The sequence below is a fragment of the Struthio camelus genome, chromosome 15 (assembly GCF_040807025.1).
Source record: "Struthio camelus isolate bStrCam1 chromosome 15, bStrCam1.hap1, whole genome shotgun sequence".
Classification (NCBI taxonomy): domain Eukaryota; kingdom Metazoa; phylum Chordata; class Aves; order Struthioniformes; family Struthionidae; genus Struthio; species Struthio camelus.
In genome coordinates this window covers 1,071,494-1,087,892 of record NC_090956.1, presented here as the reverse complement: position 1 = coordinate 1,087,892, position 16,399 = coordinate 1,071,494, and the positions used below count along the sequence as shown (strand labels likewise).

The 16,399-nt window shown below is 49.3% G+C and overlaps 2 protein-coding genes across 3 annotated transcripts; both read right to left on the bottom strand.

Annotated features, from left to right (window-relative positions):
* Positions 1 to 1,603: 1,603 nt before the first annotated feature.
* NDUFAB1 (NADH:ubiquinone oxidoreductase subunit AB1) lies at positions 1,604 to 4,227 on the bottom strand. Of its 2 annotated transcripts, XR_011134733.1 has the most exons (6): positions 4,074 to 4,227; positions 3,845 to 3,967; positions 3,332 to 3,419; positions 2,656 to 2,767; positions 1,949 to 2,025; positions 1,604 to 1,789 (listed from the first exon to the last, which is right to left on the bottom strand). XR_011134733.1 is itself a non-coding variant. In XM_068908775.1 (5 exons), exons 1-4 carry the CDS (start codon positions 4,218 to 4,220, stop codon positions 2,676 to 2,678), a joined length of 450 nt encoding a protein of 149 aa, XP_068764876.1. In that variant the 5' UTR covers positions 4,221 to 4,227; the 3' UTR covers positions 1,604 to 1,789; positions 2,656 to 2,675. The 2 variants fall into 2 exon arrangements, 1 of the variants encoding a protein (XP_068764876.1); XM_068908775.1 differs by lacking the exon at positions 1,949 to 2,025.
* A 1,312-nt stretch (positions 4,228 to 5,539) lies between these two features.
* PALB2 (partner and localizer of BRCA2) lies at positions 5,540 to 16,385 on the bottom strand. Its single transcript, XM_068908963.1, has 13 exons — positions 16,247 to 16,385; positions 15,992 to 16,168; positions 15,743 to 15,871; positions 13,527 to 15,461; positions 11,969 to 12,780; positions 11,247 to 11,330; positions 9,913 to 10,074; positions 9,345 to 9,430; positions 8,898 to 9,059; positions 8,610 to 8,726; positions 8,129 to 8,216; positions 6,943 to 7,091; positions 5,540 to 6,099 (listed from the first exon to the last, which is right to left on the bottom strand). The coding sequence occupies exons 1-13, from the start codon at positions 16,383 to 16,385 to the stop codon at positions 5,868 to 5,870; spliced, it is 4,272 nt and encodes a 1,423-aa protein (XP_068765064.1). The 3' UTR covers positions 5,540 to 5,867.
* Positions 16,386 to 16,399: the final 14 nt, after the last annotated feature.

The window sequence follows — 16,399 nt, the reverse complement described above, 5'->3', positions numbered from 1 at the left end:
GGAGCCATTAAGTAGTTTCTAATGGTACCATCCTCTCAAACAATGAAAGTGAAACGCGGGCACCCAAGAGCTTTAGGCAAAGGGTCTCGGAGCTGGCTGAGGATTCAGCACAGTCTGAATTTAAAAACGGAATACTGTTCTATAGGGCAAGCTGTGACAACAAAACACCTACACTAAGTTAAGGCACCCAAGGGGGGGCTGAAACAGACTCCGGTTTATTTTCCATCATCCTGTCACCCTGATTGTCAGAGGAAGACATGTTATCAAGTGACACTTTCTTGGCTCACAGCCTAGCAGCGCCCCTTTGACATACGAAAGTGTTTCTTGGCTCAGAGGAAAAACTGTGTAGCGTCCAGAAATAACTTTAATTTCTCTCTTGGGAGAGATTTAAAGCAAGCCTCTCATGCTGAGATTAGTTAGGCTTACAGAAACGGTGTGATCCTGCCTTTCAGCAGCAGGAAAGTCATTCCCCCTTTTATTTTCCATCTGGAAAGTAGAAGCATTTCCAATGGAACTTGTTTTTACTACCATTTGTGAAATGAATGCACTAAAGGTAGAAAAAGGTTGGTTTATTGGAAAGAGCAGACAATACAAGCAATGAGATCATGGAAAACATGACCACCCCAGCAGCACAGGGTGCAAAGCTTTGAGGTCGGTGGCACGAGCTGTACAGGTGGTGCTAGCGCTTACACGCAGGTACAGCCACGACGAACGGCAACACTCGGCGCCGAGCAATCCCCAACCAACTTTCAGTTTGCTTGGTTGCTACGTGATGCTTTTATCCTACAAGGTAACAGGCCTGCACTGAGCAAATGGTAAGAAGTTGGCAAAAGCCTCTGTTACAGAAGAGGGGCATTTCTAGTAAAGACAATTACTCATAGAAGCAGCTCTGTGAATTTGAGTCAGGAAAGTGTTTTTTTAGTACTAAATTCAAAATCTTACCTTGGGCTCAGCAGTTATTTTAACATTACACAGGACTGGTCTGAGGATGGGAGGCCTAAGCGTTAAGATGAACCAGCAGACACGTGTTTAAAGAATGGCAGATAGAACAGAAGCCAGATGATTTAATACATTACCTCCCGAGTCTTTGACAAAACGAAGACTAATTCGTCCTGCAGCAAGGGTTCAAGGCAGCACAGAGAGCAGTACTTTTAAAGAAATTGCTACAACTAACATTTCTTCAAAACATATATTCTCTGCCATAGGTTTCTCTAGCTGCACCTGTGCAATACAGCCTTTTGTACTTGGTGGGGTTCTTGGTTTCAACTTTTCCTGTGTGCAGCACAAATAGGAAATTCCCAGTGTAAAGCATCTTTCTAACAAGAGGTAACAAACTGGCCAGGGACTCGCTGTTGCCCTGATCTGAACAGCAGGCTGAGTTGTCAGTGGTCAGATGCAGAGCGTGAAGATATGGACCGAGACCTTTCCCAGTGTTCTGCACTCAGAGGCCGAAGACTCAGTAACGGGAGCAGAGCACCTCAGTGCCTGCGAGACATTTGGAATGGAGTCGCTATAGCTAATGCTGAGGTCTTGCATACACTGAACGCTAAGCACAGTGGGCCACTGGCACCGGATGCGAAACAGAAGGCCATCAACGCAACACTGGTCTTGTATATTTATTCCTTTTTTTCTCCCTGTTTTTAAAGGTCAACATATTCAGACAACTTTAAATACAATGTCCAATACAACTTTCCAGTACAACTTTCTAATGAAAGCAGCAACAGTACAGCATGTGCGCTTATATTCATATCTGCTGACATCTGCCCAGTCGTAGTGGTAGAGACATCTCCTGTTAAAGAAAATTCACACATTTAATATTTCACCAACCAAGAACTACCCTTTTAAGGCACAGAAGAAGTCAGCCAAGCAGAGACAAGACCAGCACTGAAGAATACCAAAGGAAGCCAAGTAATGAGTGACAGGTCTTTAGAATCAGTAAGATTCTCACCTTTATTCCATCTATTCTTGGCACAGAGATAGCAGCAAATGGACATAGCTCCCCCACTGACCTGTCACGCTTCAATCCTGATGGAGGAAAGCGTGGGGGGAGGCAAGAAATGTACACAAGAGGAGCAAACAGGAATATGGACCAGCGCACTACTGCAAACTGGCCAGTCTACCAGCTCATTTCCCCTGCGGCCCCAGAGTGCCTCAGCTGGCAGCTTCTAGAACAACCCTTTCCTACCCCGTTCTTTTTCTGCTGCAGACTCAGGCAGGGCTGGCAGGGAGGAGACGGTTGCTATAGGCAGTTCAGAGTCCTGCTATCAAACAGCCAGCTACCCCGTGCTCACAGGAGTGCTGAAAAGACAGGCCTCCTTGACTGAAATCAGTTTCCCTCCCACCAAAAGACCAGCAGCAAACCTCAATGCTTGAAGTGCCACAAGGGGTAGATGAAAGGTCCACTGAGCCCCAATTCTGTCTCCAACAGCCTCAGGAAAACACGTACACTTTTTCCTCCCAGCTTAGGGCAGGTGGCTGCTTAGGACTCCCTCCCACACATGCTAGGTGCTACCTGCCACACAGCTGTATGCCGCTCCCGTTGCCTCGCACCGGACACTCCCCTCTGCGGCGGCTATCACACACACCGCTGTGCACGTGCACCATGTGCGCAAAGCCATTACCCGAGACACTCAACAGAAGTACATTTCTACTCACTTTGCTTTGAAGAACTGTTTTTATTCATAAACATCCTTCTTATCTGCAATGTAATCTACAATCTCCTGTGGACACATTAACTTTTCTGCATCTGCATCAGGAATTTCAAATCCTGGAAGAAAGCACACATATTTAGCCCAAAACAGCGGAAACAGGAGCAAGGCTAAAGGAAGCAATTACTCCTGGCTCAGAAGCCTGCAACTTGGCTGAGGACAAATGGGCAGGGGTTGCTGTTCAGCCATGTAAGTTCAGTTCAGATTCAGTATTTCACAACTATGCTGAGTTTCAAGCTGCGTTATGCCTTATATGACACTGTTTTTGGGTAATACACAAGGCAGGGACAGCAAATAACTTGGGCTACCAAGCCAGCCAGCCAACCAGCGCCCCCTCACATGCATTTAAAGGTACTAATGCCTTCCCAGAGTTTCTGCAGCAATGCTGGTGTATGACAGCAGGGAGACATTCTAGGTAACTTCAAGCAAGCAAGAGGTTAAAGTTCCTCGATTTCAGATTTTGCTATTGAGTGTTCTTATAACAAACAGCTCTTGCAGCGCTGCAAAGTCCCCCAGGAAAGTCAACGTTAATATTCACAGAAAAGAACACTTGCTTGCTATAGTCGCACTTTAGGATTAGCAGAAACAGAAAATAAATCTGAACATGCAAAACTCTGATTTACCAAATTCGTCTTCCATAGCCATGATGATCTCCACTTGGTCCAAACTGTCCAAACCCAGATCTTTCATGAAATGGGATTCAGCTGTGAGCTGGGGGCAGAAGATCCAAGATCAGTTGGTCACAGCCATTTCAATATGGAACAAACCATACTCAAACCAGACTGAAACCACCAGGCTTAAACAGGCAGAACTTTTAGCCCGCCTGGTCCTCCTGCCACACACATCTTTTCCCCCCCTCAGAAGAGAAAGATGACAGCGCTTTTCTGCAAACCTCGAAAATAAGCCATCTGGGTAAAGCGCCCCCAAAAGCTTACATTGCTTAGAAGCTTCTTAACGGACAAGCCGGTGGCCCGAGGGGCCCCCGGGGCGCGCAGCCCCCGCTGAGACCCCCGCGCCCCCAGACCCCTGGAGCCCCCCGCCTGCTGGCAGCCCCCGAGCCGGACCGGACCGGGACCAGCCTGGGACCCCGGGGCCGGGGCCGCCACTGCCCGGCCGGCGCGGCGCCGCCGACTCGCCTTGTCCGGGTCGATCTTGTCGTAGAGCTTGAGGACGTAGAGGACGCGGTCCTTGATGCCCTCCAAGGTCAGCGGCGGCAGCTCGGAGAAGCGGCGACAGAGCGGCCCCGCCGCCGCGGGCACCTGCAAGAGACGGGCAGGCACCGGGCAGCAGCGCCGCCGCCCCCGCCGCCCCCTCGGCCCCGCCGCCCCGGGCCCCGCGCCGCCCCCGCCCCGCCCCGGGCCTCACCTGCGGCAGCGGGGCCAGGCGCGGGGCGCGGCCGGGCCGCAGGGGGCCGGGCCGCAGGGTGCCGAGGGCGGCGGGGCGCGGCGCGGCCGGCGGGGGCCGCCGCGGCAGGAGGCGGCGGGCGCAGGCCGAGAGGACACGGGCCGCCATAGTGACCTGCTACCCAGGGTGCCCCGCGCCGCCCGCGCCTATCCCGGCAGGCCGCGCGCGCCGGGGGGAGGGGGCGGGGCCGCGCCCGGGGCAGGGGCAGGGGCAGCGCCCCCTGGCGGGCGGCGGCCGCGTGGGCGAGGCGCCACCCGGGGACCCCCGAGGGCCCGCGGAGCCCCCGGCCCCCTGGGGACCCCCCAGCTCCCGGGGACCCCCCCCCAGCTCCCGGGGACCTCCCGCCCCCTGGGGACCCCTCCCAGCTCCCGGGGACCCCCAAGCGCCTGCAGACCCCCCCGGCCCCCTGGAGACCCCCCCAGCTCCCGGGGACCCCCCCCAGCTCCCGGGGACCTCCCGCCCCCTGGGGACCCCCCCCAGCTCCCGGGGACCTCCCTCCCCCTGGGGACCCCTCCCAGCTCCCAGGGACCCCCAAGCGCCTGCAGACCCCCCCAGCCCCCTGCAGACCCCCCCAGCCCCCTGGAGACCCCCCCAGCTCCCGGGGACCTCCCGCCCCCTGGGGACCCCTCCCAGTTCCCGGGGACCCCCAAGCGCCTGCAGACCCCCCCAGCCCCCTGGGTACCCCCCCCCAGCTCCCGGAGACCCCCCGCCCTCTGAGGACCCCTCCAGCTCCCGGGAACCCCCCCAGCTCCCTGCAGACCCCCTCCAGCCCGCAGGGACCCCCAAGTGCCCGCAGAGCCCCCGGCCCCCTGGGGACCCTCCCAGCTCCCGGGATCCCCCCGGCCCCCTGGGGACCCCTCCAGCTCCCAGGAACCCCCCCAGCCCCCTGCAGACCCTCCCCAGCTCCCAGGGACCCCCTGGGCCATCACCAGGGGACCCCCGAGTGCTTGAGGGCCCCCCAGCCCCCTAGGGACCCCCCTGGGCCCTCACCAGGGGACCCTCGAGCACTCGAGGACCCCCCCAGCCCTCTGAGGACCCTCCAGCCCCCCGAGGATCCCTCTGGCCTATCACCCAGGGACCCCCAAGTGCTCAAGGACCTCCTAGCCCTCTGAGGATCCTCCAGTCCCCCAAGACCCCCCCAAGCTCACCTGGGGACCCCCAAGCACCTGGGACACCCCAGCCCGGGGGATCCCCCCATTTCCTGGGACACCCCCAAGCCACCACCGAGGGACATCCCGAGTGCTTGGGGACCCCCCCAGCCCCCTGGGGATCCTCCAGCCCCCCGAGGACACCCCTCCAGCCCCCCGAGGACACCCCTGCAGGCCCAGAGACACCCCCCAGTCCCCCATCCTGGGGGGAACCCCGCTCCCACCCCCTAGTCCCAGTCAATCCCCAGCCTCCCCAGTCGCTTTGCTATGCACAGAGTCTTACAAAAAAATTAAGTTTAATGGCATTGTACACACTCTGGGGACCGCTGCGGCGGCACCCAGCAGCAGGGACCCCACATACAAAAGGCACAGGTCGCGCCAGTCTCTGGCACCGCCGGCGGCACAGAGCCAACACGTCCGCAGCTGCGGCGCAAAGCCAAAGGCGCGTGGGGCCGGCTCCGTGGCTCCCGCGTGGTCGCAGTGAAACTACCCTGTCTAACCTGGGAGAAGGGAACCAGTGGCTCCCATCAGCCAGAAATTCTGCCCTGCTCTGGTTTTATGAATTGTCAGTGCAAACTCTTCTCTCGGCACCTCTCCAATCCCCCTTTCAAGTTTTTTCTGCTTTAGGCTGTGAATAATGATACAGATAAACGCTTCCGTCTTTCTGTCCAGCCAGCAGACAGGCACTTGTAACAGACCACCGGACCAGCGACCAGCTCCCATTCGAATTTGGCGGGAGTACAGCTGTGCACTGCCCTAGAAGCAGGTCCCACACCGCAATGGTTCCTGACGTTAGCACAGCCGCAGCAGAAGCGTCCTTCACTTCACCTTCCAGGTACCTAACGTCACGCGCAGAAGAGTCAGAATGTTACAGATTTCTTTGTGAAGACATCATTAAATCTTTTTAAAATAAGGTAATTTTTTCACATAGGAAATTAATAAATGAATTTAAGCCAATTGTAGAAAGTCAGGTTACGTTAATATTTGTATCTTCAGTGTATCTGAACAAGAAGGGTACAAGCCAACCCTCCCGCGTCCCTTGTATATACTTGGAAATTGTTCAATAAACTAAGAGCTCAATCTACTAATATTTGTGTACATAAGAAATAACATAGTTGGATGTAAGTGCATTGCAAGTCTGAGCCTTAAACGGCTTAGTTTTCACAATGCAAGACATAGGAAGTAAAAGGTCATCTAACTGCAAACAGCTGCCTAATATAAATAAAGCTAGCTAAGTGCTCTTTAGCACCACAAAGGCTTAGAACATCCTCATTTCCAGATATTTCCTCAAGTGTTTTTTGCCTAGGCAGCTTGAGTGATGAATCCAGTTACAACATTTCCTATATCACAAGCGCTCTCTGGGAGAAAAAAGCACACAGCACGCAGAAAAGCGATTCTGTTGTTTGTCTGCAGAGCCCCGGTGAGTGGAGCCCCCTTGCTGAGCCATGACAGGGAGCTCAGAGGTTAGCTCACAGACTTGTGCAGGAAGCAGGCAGGAAACAGCCAACACCCTCCCTGCATTCTCGTGTACATACAGCACAAATCACAAAGTGACGGATGGCAGCCTCCTTATCATCAGCTAGATGGCAAATGGATCCTTGCCAACGACAGCTCATTAAGTGATTCTCCTCCAAACCCACAACAAAGGTACCATCAAGACCTGTGGTCCCCGGGGTACTTGCCTTCCAGCATGTCCAGGTGGGAGGGAGGAGAAAACCACTCCAGTACTTCTGGCTGTTTTGGGATTGAACGCTATCACGCGGAATGCAGGGTTTCCACAGAGCTCGCTCTCTTTGGCATGTGGATGACTTAAAACAACAAACAGAAGGCCCTGATACACAGAGGAAAAATACATCACTAAAAACAACAGCAAGAGGGGAGAAAAAAGCTAAAGAATTTTCCAAAAATTAATTGCTACATTCTCTCTATAATCAAAACCTCATAAACAGTGATGCATTACTTTTACTGAATAAAATAAAAATGGTTTACTTATCAAATTACATTAAAAAAAAAGGCACAAGCTGACTGATAAGGGTCGAAGCAGTACAGCAAAATGACATTGCAGTGACCCAATGGATTTATGCACTTATCTTTCTGCTTGAAAGAGCTAAACCTGGAATAAGATCAGGTGACATTTAAAGTAGACTTCATGGGCCTCAGTTTAATCCCTAGCAGCTTATTCATTTAACAAGAATGCCGCAAAAAACTGGCATGGCTGAAAACAGTGGCTCTAAGAAAAGCCATAGGTCAGAATGAAATATCCTTGGATAGATAATCTGAAGAAGTCTCCAAAGAGTTGACTCAAGGCATCATTATTGGACAAGAGATTCTTGTCCGAAAAGGCTAAATGTTTGCTGAAAACAATCACACCCTTAAAAACCACAAAATCCAGCTGGAATCACAGCACAAGTGGAAGCAAGTGGGAAAGAATCACCACTATGAAATGTTTAAAACCAAGATTCATATCCTCAGTGGTATTTGTAAATAATGACCAATTCAAATAAGTTTTCTGACAGGGACAGTGTAGCTTCACCATGCTGCAACCTACCAACGTGTGAAATGGAAGAGATTTACCAAGCACCAAGCACTGGGCAACAGAATGTCTGCTTCCCACATACAAGATCTCTTGGGCTGCTGCTTTGGAATACGCTTGGATGCATCACTCTTGTCAGTTTACTGCAGAAAGCCAAGAATGTGAGGCAACCAATGTGGCTTATTTCTCCAAGTCAACCTATTTTCCTTTGAAATATCTTCAATGGATCTAAATACAGCAGATATTTCATTCCGGAAACCCACTCCTTTCAACCCCACTGCAGTTAGTCAGTGCAGTCTATGCGTAAACTGCGTGCCACTATTTCACATACGTACAGAGTCAGAATATGCTCGATGGCAGATTGAAGCTGGGTAGAAATAACCAACGTGCATCTTTCTCAGGAGCTGGCCCGTTTTCAAATTCCTGCAGTCAGTGAAAATACAAATTCTGCCTGCTTTTCCATCCTCAAATCTGTTATTTTTCTAATCACAGTTATACCATTATGAAAGACAGAGACACACAGTTTTGGTTCCAGACAAACCAAACTAAGACAGGACAAGAGGCTACAGAAAGATCTAATGAACATGATAAAAAAGCAAGTAGAATTATAGCAGCATAGCTCATTCACTATATACACCAATTTAAATGCAAAGAAGTTAAATAAAGTTATGTTATCAGACTCTAGCCCCTTTGATTTATTGGTTCATGGGCAAATCAGTAGCCAACCAAAACCACTATATAATGTCTATAGCTAGCCGTTACAGCCACCATTTACACCTGCAAGCTATATAATTTAATTCCAAAGGAAACACTGACCAAACAACAACGCTGTTCACTGCAGTGGTGCCAACCAAAGCGTCTCTCATTCCTTCTACTTCAGCAAAAGCTAGAACAGTTTCTTCAGGGGGCATCAAAGTCTGTCCCTCCTTGCTCCTGAACAGCAGATGCAAGCAAGTGAGAAAAGCCAGTCAAAATATTTCAAATGTTCTATACACAGCACACCTCCAGGAAGAACAGGAACCTGACCCTTTTCTACATCTGAGATGCTTCCTTCCTTTCCTTCCACCTGCCATACTGAGACCACGCTGAAACCAGGAGACTCACCGTCCTGTCTCTGAAAATGATATTATCTCCACTTGCTGCTCTTGCATGGTTCTGCTGCTGCTGACCAGCCTCCTATCCTTTAGCCCAAGGACAGCTTTTATATTTCCAGCTTTTACTAGTGATTGCTTGAATGAGTCACTCTCAGAAGAATAAAGCAAGAGCCTAAGTTAAGAGAAAAGCATGCATAATGACAAAAGGAACTAGAACTCAAACATGCTGTAGTGTACAAAAAATGAACATATCTTTAAACAGTCTACCACCTCTAGGGGTGAATAAGCAAACCATTGTAGTTTTTTTTTTGGATATATATCCCTTCCATATTTTCCAATCGTTAAAGCAACTGAGAAAGTGACAGATTAGCAAGGGATAATTTAAACCACTACATGAGAGGAGAGAAAGCTGCAGACTTTCAGGCTGCAAAGAAGTAGTAAGAAATAAATACAACACCTTATTTCTCCAATCTCCAAATCTCCCAATGCTATACACACGAGGTTACAGGTGTCCGGCAGAGAAACAATCTGTATTACTGGAATCTAGGACAGCAAAACAAGAATTCAGTGTTACCCACAATGTCCCTCTTTCTTTGACTTTATTCCCATTCTCTGGAGTGTTTCAATCAAAGTTATACGAGAAGGACTAGTTTTCAGATCGTTCTGAAGAAGCACGGTTAGATGAATGGATGAACTTACTGCTGACTGTTTCCCTGATAAACAGTCCCCACTGATAACAACAAATGATTCCAGGCGGCCAAAAGGGAAAGAGCACAACAAATCAGTGGCTGCTGTGCAACCACTACTCAGTACATGAAGTATCAGCATCCATCAGATAACACTGACCATCCCTGTCAACAGTGCAAATCATTCTCTTCTGTTGCCTGATGGAAGGAACATTTATGCCACCTAAAGAAATAACCTTGCATCCAAGACTCCAAGCTCCTTGTGTTAGCTCCTTGGGAACTAACACACTGTAACAAGAAAATTGTTCCGAATTCTACAAATAAAGACTGTGTTTGTACCTCTCCAGGTTGCCAAGTATAGACCTTTCCCCAGTGGCCAGGTGCCAGAAGTTTCCACAGGGAAACAGAGCTCTCAGAAGCTGTCACAACACATAGCTCTCTGCAGCCAGCTGCTTCCCACCACATGGTACTCACATCCACAGCACAAGAACGTGAAGAATCCTGTCCAAAACAAAACAGTTCTGATTTTCTTTTGATACAGTTATTTAACCTGGAGGTTCAGGTTGAGAAAATTGTTACTTGAGATCCAGTGTAATGAGAATTTGAGGCTCAAACTTAATGCTCAAGATGTTGATTTTTGAGTGAAGTGCCAGTAAGGCATTAAGGAAAAAAAGTGTAGCGGGTTACCTGCTTACAGCAGTTGAGGATACTTGCTCATTTCACAAAAACCAATTCTTATTGGAAAACAACAGGGACCCCATAAAGCCCAGAGCTTGCACAGGCCTGGGGGTACCATGGTACAGCCACAGCAAAGACCGAGTGCCACCTATCTGTAGTCACGCACATGCTTCCCTTACTGTACATATAGGAGATAGGACTTGCAGCAGTGCAGACAGCAGTAAAAACAAATATAAAAAGTTCTCAGCTTCAGGCATACTATTGTTCGATAGCTATGCTAACTCCACAGGGTTGCTTCTTGAGCAAAACTTTGCAGTTTGGTTTGGAGAAGCCGGAGGTGACCTGCAAGCTAATTTGGAGTTCAGTGGGCTTTCCCACAGAAGTCACTTCCTTGCCTGCCAGCTGTTTTCTACCCCCTACAAGACGCTGGAGACACAAGAGGACAGTGAAAGGACACGACTGCAGGAGGAAGATCCCATGTCTCAGCTGTGCAAACAGCCTTGGGCAAGATTTGCCTTGGTCACGGCACATACACACAAGGCTCTGCTCCTGAGGGGTGTGAAAATCAACGTGCATTTGGCAATGCCGTAATCCCAAATAAAATATGCTTCTCGCTGCGTTAGTCAGTGTCTGAAATGGGGACGGGAGGCCATTGAATGCACTGGGCAGGCACAGTAGGTATACAAGGACTGAGATCATTTTATCTGGGGCTGAAAAAAAATGTAGTGGTTCTATTTGTTAATACTTTTGCATGTGTTTAGACATTGGAAATAAACATTGAAATCCTTTCTCAGTTAAAAGCAAATATACAGGAATCTAGCCAAAGCCATTCTGGCATGCTTTACCACAAGTGAAGAAAGAACTGATCAAATTACAGAGCAATCTACTTTTTTTTTTTTCAACTAACCGTTCTGCAATTTTTATTGTATTTTTGTTAAAACTTCTATTAAAGAGCAACTATTGACTCAGCAAAGAATTATCTGATATTACCCCACCTTTAACTTTGATACAAGCTGCAAGCTCTCTTCTCTCAGGCCATCAAGCAGGACCACAGCCAACGGTTCTTCTACAGTTTTTTCCTGCACAAACAAAAAGTAAAGAATGAGGATAAACCCCGCTTCAAAACTACATTCAGCACCCACAAGAGCGAGGCAAAAGCGTGAACTCACTCTGCATGCTGTTGCTGGAGAGCTGTTACAGGAACATCTCTTTTTGTAACTTGCATGTCTTTGAAGAACAAGAGATCCCCGACAGGTTATTTCCTGTTTTCACCCTGAAATTGTCTCTTAACACCACTTTGCATCTCTCAGTCCCACTCCCACTCCTCGGAGACTAGTGATTTCCTCAGTACCCATCCCACATGTGGGTCATTCTACCCTCTATAACTGCCTTTACTAAATCCCAGCTTAAAATTTTAGGGCAGACCAACACTAAATGGGTGCCAGAAACCTTTGTTCATATGCATGTTTCAAGCCTGTTCCCCACAATAAGCATCAAAGCCTACATCTCCAGTTTAATCAAGCAAGTTTGTAAATAATTTGCACTTGAGCTCAAAAGACCTTAGGCAACAGAAGAAAACCAAACATTTAGAGTCAGCTAGAGGACAGAATCCTGGGCTCGCACGCAGAGCCGCAGAAGTCAGCGGAGACTTTGAAAGAGGGGACTCGCTCACAGTACCACTGCCTTGGTACCCTTGGCAGAGAAGCCAGCTTGTTACCTGTTCAGCAGGTGCTCTGTAAGATCCCTGCTGTTTGCTCTCTGATTGCTGATGCTTCTTTAAGGCCATCACCTCATCAGATCTATGATTAGGGTCTCTTTCAGCTTCTAAATGAAACATTGCGCACTGTCCCTCCTCTTTTCTAGCAGATTCTGTACCACAGCTGTCTGAGTCCAGCGGAATGGCAAAGTCTCTGCATTCCCTACAATCCACAACCTGGCCAGATGCTCCTTTGGAGGAATGAATGCTCACTTGCAAGGGAAGCACAGAAGGTGTGGGAGGAAAGGCCTTGCTGTGTCCTGATGGCAAGACAGCTGGGGTTGCACCCAACACAGGGAAAAGAGATGAGGAAATCTGAGACTCAGGCTGACTGGGAGCAGCAGCAAAGACAGTTTCCATGGGAGTAAAAAGCAATTCACTTGTGCAAAGTCCCTTCTTGGAAGCCGGGCTTTCTAAATGAGGTAACTCGGACAGCACATTTTTGAAAGGTGAAATCAAATTGCTCTCATGCCTCTTCTTTTCTACATTTATTTGCGGATCTTGGATGTCCTCTGAAGCCACACCATCTCCAGATGTATTAGGAACAAACTCCTCCAAGTCATTCACTGGGGAAGATTTAAATTTCTCAAGTTTTAGTAGCCCAAATTCCTCATCAGGTAAGTGAAAGTCTTTGATACCCAGTCTGGAGGGCAGCCACTGGAGACTGCGGAAGCTAAAGAGAGACTCTGCCGTATTAGGGTCCATAGCAGGGAGACCAAGAGAAGCTGGATCCTCTGAATCCATTTGATGGCTATGTCCCCTTTTGCTCTCACCTAGACGTAGAAAGACAAAATATGAGAGAGAACATCACATCATAAAAAACCCACCAACTAGCCCTCTAATCTCTCATCTAGAGTGTCGCGACACTCTATTTTCCAAAAACAGCACATCCCTCTTAACATATGGAAGTGGCATTTTCTGGGAAGACATTACTCTCCACAACTGCTCTGCATTAAGGATTCAGCTAAAATGTCACTGGCAAAGGCTGCCAGAATTGACAGAGCACGTAGCTAGATTTTGCTTGTCTTTCTCCCAAAACTTTTTCTTTTCACAGTATTCACAAACTATCAGACTGTGATACTAATCTGTTTCTATATTAAGTGTTTCACGCTTGTCAGCCCTAAAAAACTCATAAACACAGACACAATTGGCGAAACAGAGATTTACGTCCACTTGCTGAAAAATCAGGTCAAGTTTGCAAAAAATTTACTCCAGCAGCAAAGCCAGCCTAAGATTTTCTCAGCCCTGCTCCTCATCCATGCAATGCTGTTCACACCCTGCCATTGTGCCAAGACAGCAGTTTCCGCAATTGTGCAAATAACACGGGCACCACAATGATCTAAAACTAAAAAAAAAGCTTCAACTCTCAAGAGAAAAAAAAAATTAACCCAGATCAGATTGTCCTGCATAAAAAAAAAAAATGTCAGGGTGTGAACAGCAATGCATGGATTCACTCGGCCATTTCCTTGCCTTACAATTGGGCTCTAGTTTTAGGGAGTGCTTTTATTTGATGAAATACCTTTTGAGACTCGACCGGCTCTCCGTCTCAGAGAGAAACGTAAGGGACGGTGTGGAGAGAGACATTCATTAATCACTAAGAGCTGCTCAGCCCCACAGGCTCCTCGCGCATGCTGATTCTTCACATGTTCCACTGGACGTTTATCAGATTGACACACACTTAAGTTGGCATCCAGATCTCCTATGCGCCTGGCAAAAGTTTCATTCCCTGGGTTCAAAGAATCACTCTTCTGAGATGGATTTTGAACCTGTTCTAACAGAGTCTTATGGCATTTCCCAAGTACTTGACTTCTAACAGGAGGAAGATCAGCACTTGTTGGCTGTATAGCGCCAGGTGCTTTTGTCTCTCCAGACCCAAGAGCTGCAGCACCAGACAATCCTACCTCATCTAAAGGTGATTTTTCAAGATTACCCTGGGAGTTCTCCTTTCTGCTCTGACAGTCATTTGATAAGAGATTACTGCTTTCCCTTGGTGTTACGAGATCCAAACTCAGGAGAAGTTCCTGTGATGCTTGATTCACAGTGGGTTTGCACGTAGACTTTCTTCTTCCCTTTCGCTTCCTCCGTGATTGTCTCTGATCGCGCTTTGTGCTGGCAATACTGTTCTGAGAGATGGATCCAAGTGAAGTGCTGCTACTGTTAGATGGAGGAAGGGATTGTTGAGGACTACTTGAATTCACCGGATCGTTTTCTGCACCAAGAAAAGGGAATGGTCCGACCCCTGACTCCTCCTCGTTTTCAACTGTTTCTTGGGAGGGCTGATCTGAATTTGCATCTTTCTTCTTGCACTTATTTCGCAGACTTTTCTTGCTCCTACCCAGCTGGCTGAGAATTACTGCATCTAGGTCCACCTTCCTCTGGCAATTAGACATACGGCGAGTTGTCCTGACATAGTATTCAACTGGAAATAGAAGCCCTTCGATGACTGTGCAAGAATTCAATGCACTTTCAGTTTCAGGAGCTGTCACCTTCTCTAGGTGAGAAAGTCTTGATTCAGTTTCAAGCTCTTGAGTTTCCAACAGTTTTTCAACATTGCCCATAAGAGAATCTGCAGGAAAGGGATTTAAACCATTAGTGTCATTTTGATTTCCTTCAGGGCTTTCACTCTCATTAATTATAGTGTTATTTCTGCCAGTGGGCAATACTTCTTTCTCTGACATTAACTCCAAGAGCCTACATAACTCTCCCTGACCTTCACATGTACTCTCATTGGCTGTTTGTTTTTTTATATCGGAAGGTTCTTTTCCTCCATCATCACTGGTGTCAAGCAAAACAGATGCACTGTTCTCTAAACACAGCTGTGCAGGCTCACGGTTATCAGACGTGGCTACAGCACTTGGGGGTCCAGGCTGCTGGACATCATTGCTGTCCCTCAAAGCACATGAAAATAGCTCTGGCACTCCTAGAGGGAGACAGTCTTCAAGTGTTTCTTGTACAACTCCTAACTCTACCTCTGGAGGTGTTAGACTGTTTCCTTCTCTCCTCACAAGGGCTGGTCTGGATGATCTGTGAGCGTTTTCCTCTGTGTTTGAGAAACTGCTTCGTCTGAACACCGGTGACCCAAGTTCCCCTTTACTCGTCATTTGATTTTTCACCTTTTCATCAGCGCTTATTAGCAGCGCATCTTGCACAGATTCCCCTTCCTCTGCTACCACAGTCTTCATCTTCCTCCTCAGCTTCATCATACCTCTTGAGGTTTTGACTTTTTTCTCCGCAGCAGCAGGCCTAACAATTCCACTGCAGACATTTTCCTGGCTAGCCTGTATACTTTCTGCCGGTGAACCGGCTGACAAGGTAACTTTGTTATTGAAGAACTCAGGCTTGTGTTTAAATGTGGCAGATGCTTTCTTCTTTGTGCCAGGAACAGAGCAGCTTTTGATCTGTAACTGACAGGATTCATGTTTACGAGCACCAGGAGATACGGTATCTCTAGAACCTGTGAAAAAAAATCTCATATGTGAAAAGTACTCCCAGAAAAATCCCATCCAAGAAAAACAGCACATAATGAAATCAGACAACTTTGGCAGAAGTGAAAAAATAAGAGTGTTCCTGGGATCTTACAGGCAGGACCGAGGAGCACTGGCAGACCTGCTGAAGGGGAAAGGAGAGAGCACTTGTAAGAGAGGGCGTTATGGTGGATGATGATTTAGCAATACTGGAAAAGCCACACGCTGGGTATAAAGGGCAGCAGATGCTGCAACAGCAGCAGTGGACAACCTGAGTGCGAACTGAAGCGTGTCAACAGAACAACCAGTATCCCAGCTCCAACAGGACTTGGTGCTGTGTGCCAGGACTTGGGCATCTGAGCTGGCTCCTCGCTCCAGATCTGCAGCCTGCGCAGTGGCTCTGGGAGGAGCAACCGTGAGGAAAAATAAAAGTTGTCAGGGACTGCAGCTGGGGGTATTCAGACAGATCCCTTCAGAAAGGCAAGCCACCAGGAAACAGTGGCACCGCCTGAGCGCCTACCTGCGGGGCTCTGCGGGGCCTCCTGTTCCCCGAGCAGGCCGTCTCGCTCTGCCACCGTTCTCTGGACGAAGCCCTGAACCCTCTCGGCTCTCCGCGCGCGCTGGCAACACAAGAGCGGGTCAGGGCTCGGGGGGCAGAGGAAAGGCGCCTCCCCGCGCCGCTCCCCGGCCCGGCCCGCTCACCCGCAGCCGGCTGACGGTCTCGCTGTACTCCCGCCTCAGCAGCGCCAGCTTCTCCCGCAGCTGCAAGACAAACCGTGACGGGATGACAGCGCCGCCCGGCCCCGGCCGCCCTCCCACCCCCCCCCGCCGGCCCGGCCCGGCCCGGCCCGGCCGCCCCGCACCTTCTCCCTCTCGGCGCCGCTCAGGGCCGCGCCGCCCCCGGGCTCCCCCATGGCCGCCGCCGCCG

Bases quoted from the DNA above. Each gene is read 5' to 3' on its own strand.
- NDUFAB1 (XM_068908775.1), bottom strand. From the start codon at position 4,220: ATGGCGGCCCGTGTCCTCTCGGCCTGCGCCCGCCGCCTCCTGCCGCGG. The intron at 3,420-3,844 runs GCGAGTCGGCGG...TTCTGCCCCCAG, and splicing joins ACAAGATCGACCCGGACAAG to CTCACAGCTGAATCCCATTT. The intron at 2,768-3,331 runs GTAAATCAGAGT...GCTTTCTTCCAG, and splicing joins GGCTATGGAAGACGAATTTG to GATTTGAAATTCCTGATGCA.
- PALB2 (XM_068908963.1), bottom strand. From the start codon at position 16,385: ATGGGGGAGCCCGGGGGCGGCGCGGCCCTGAGCGGCGCCGAGAGGGAG. The intron at 11,331-11,968 runs GTAACAAGCTGG...TTGTTTGTGCAG, and splicing joins ACAGAGCACCTGCTGAACAG to GAAAAAACTGTAGAAGAACC. The intron at 8,727-8,897 runs GTGAGTCTCCTG...TCTGCTGTTCAG, and splicing joins TCATTTTCAGAGACAGGACG to GAGCAAGGAGGGACAGACTT.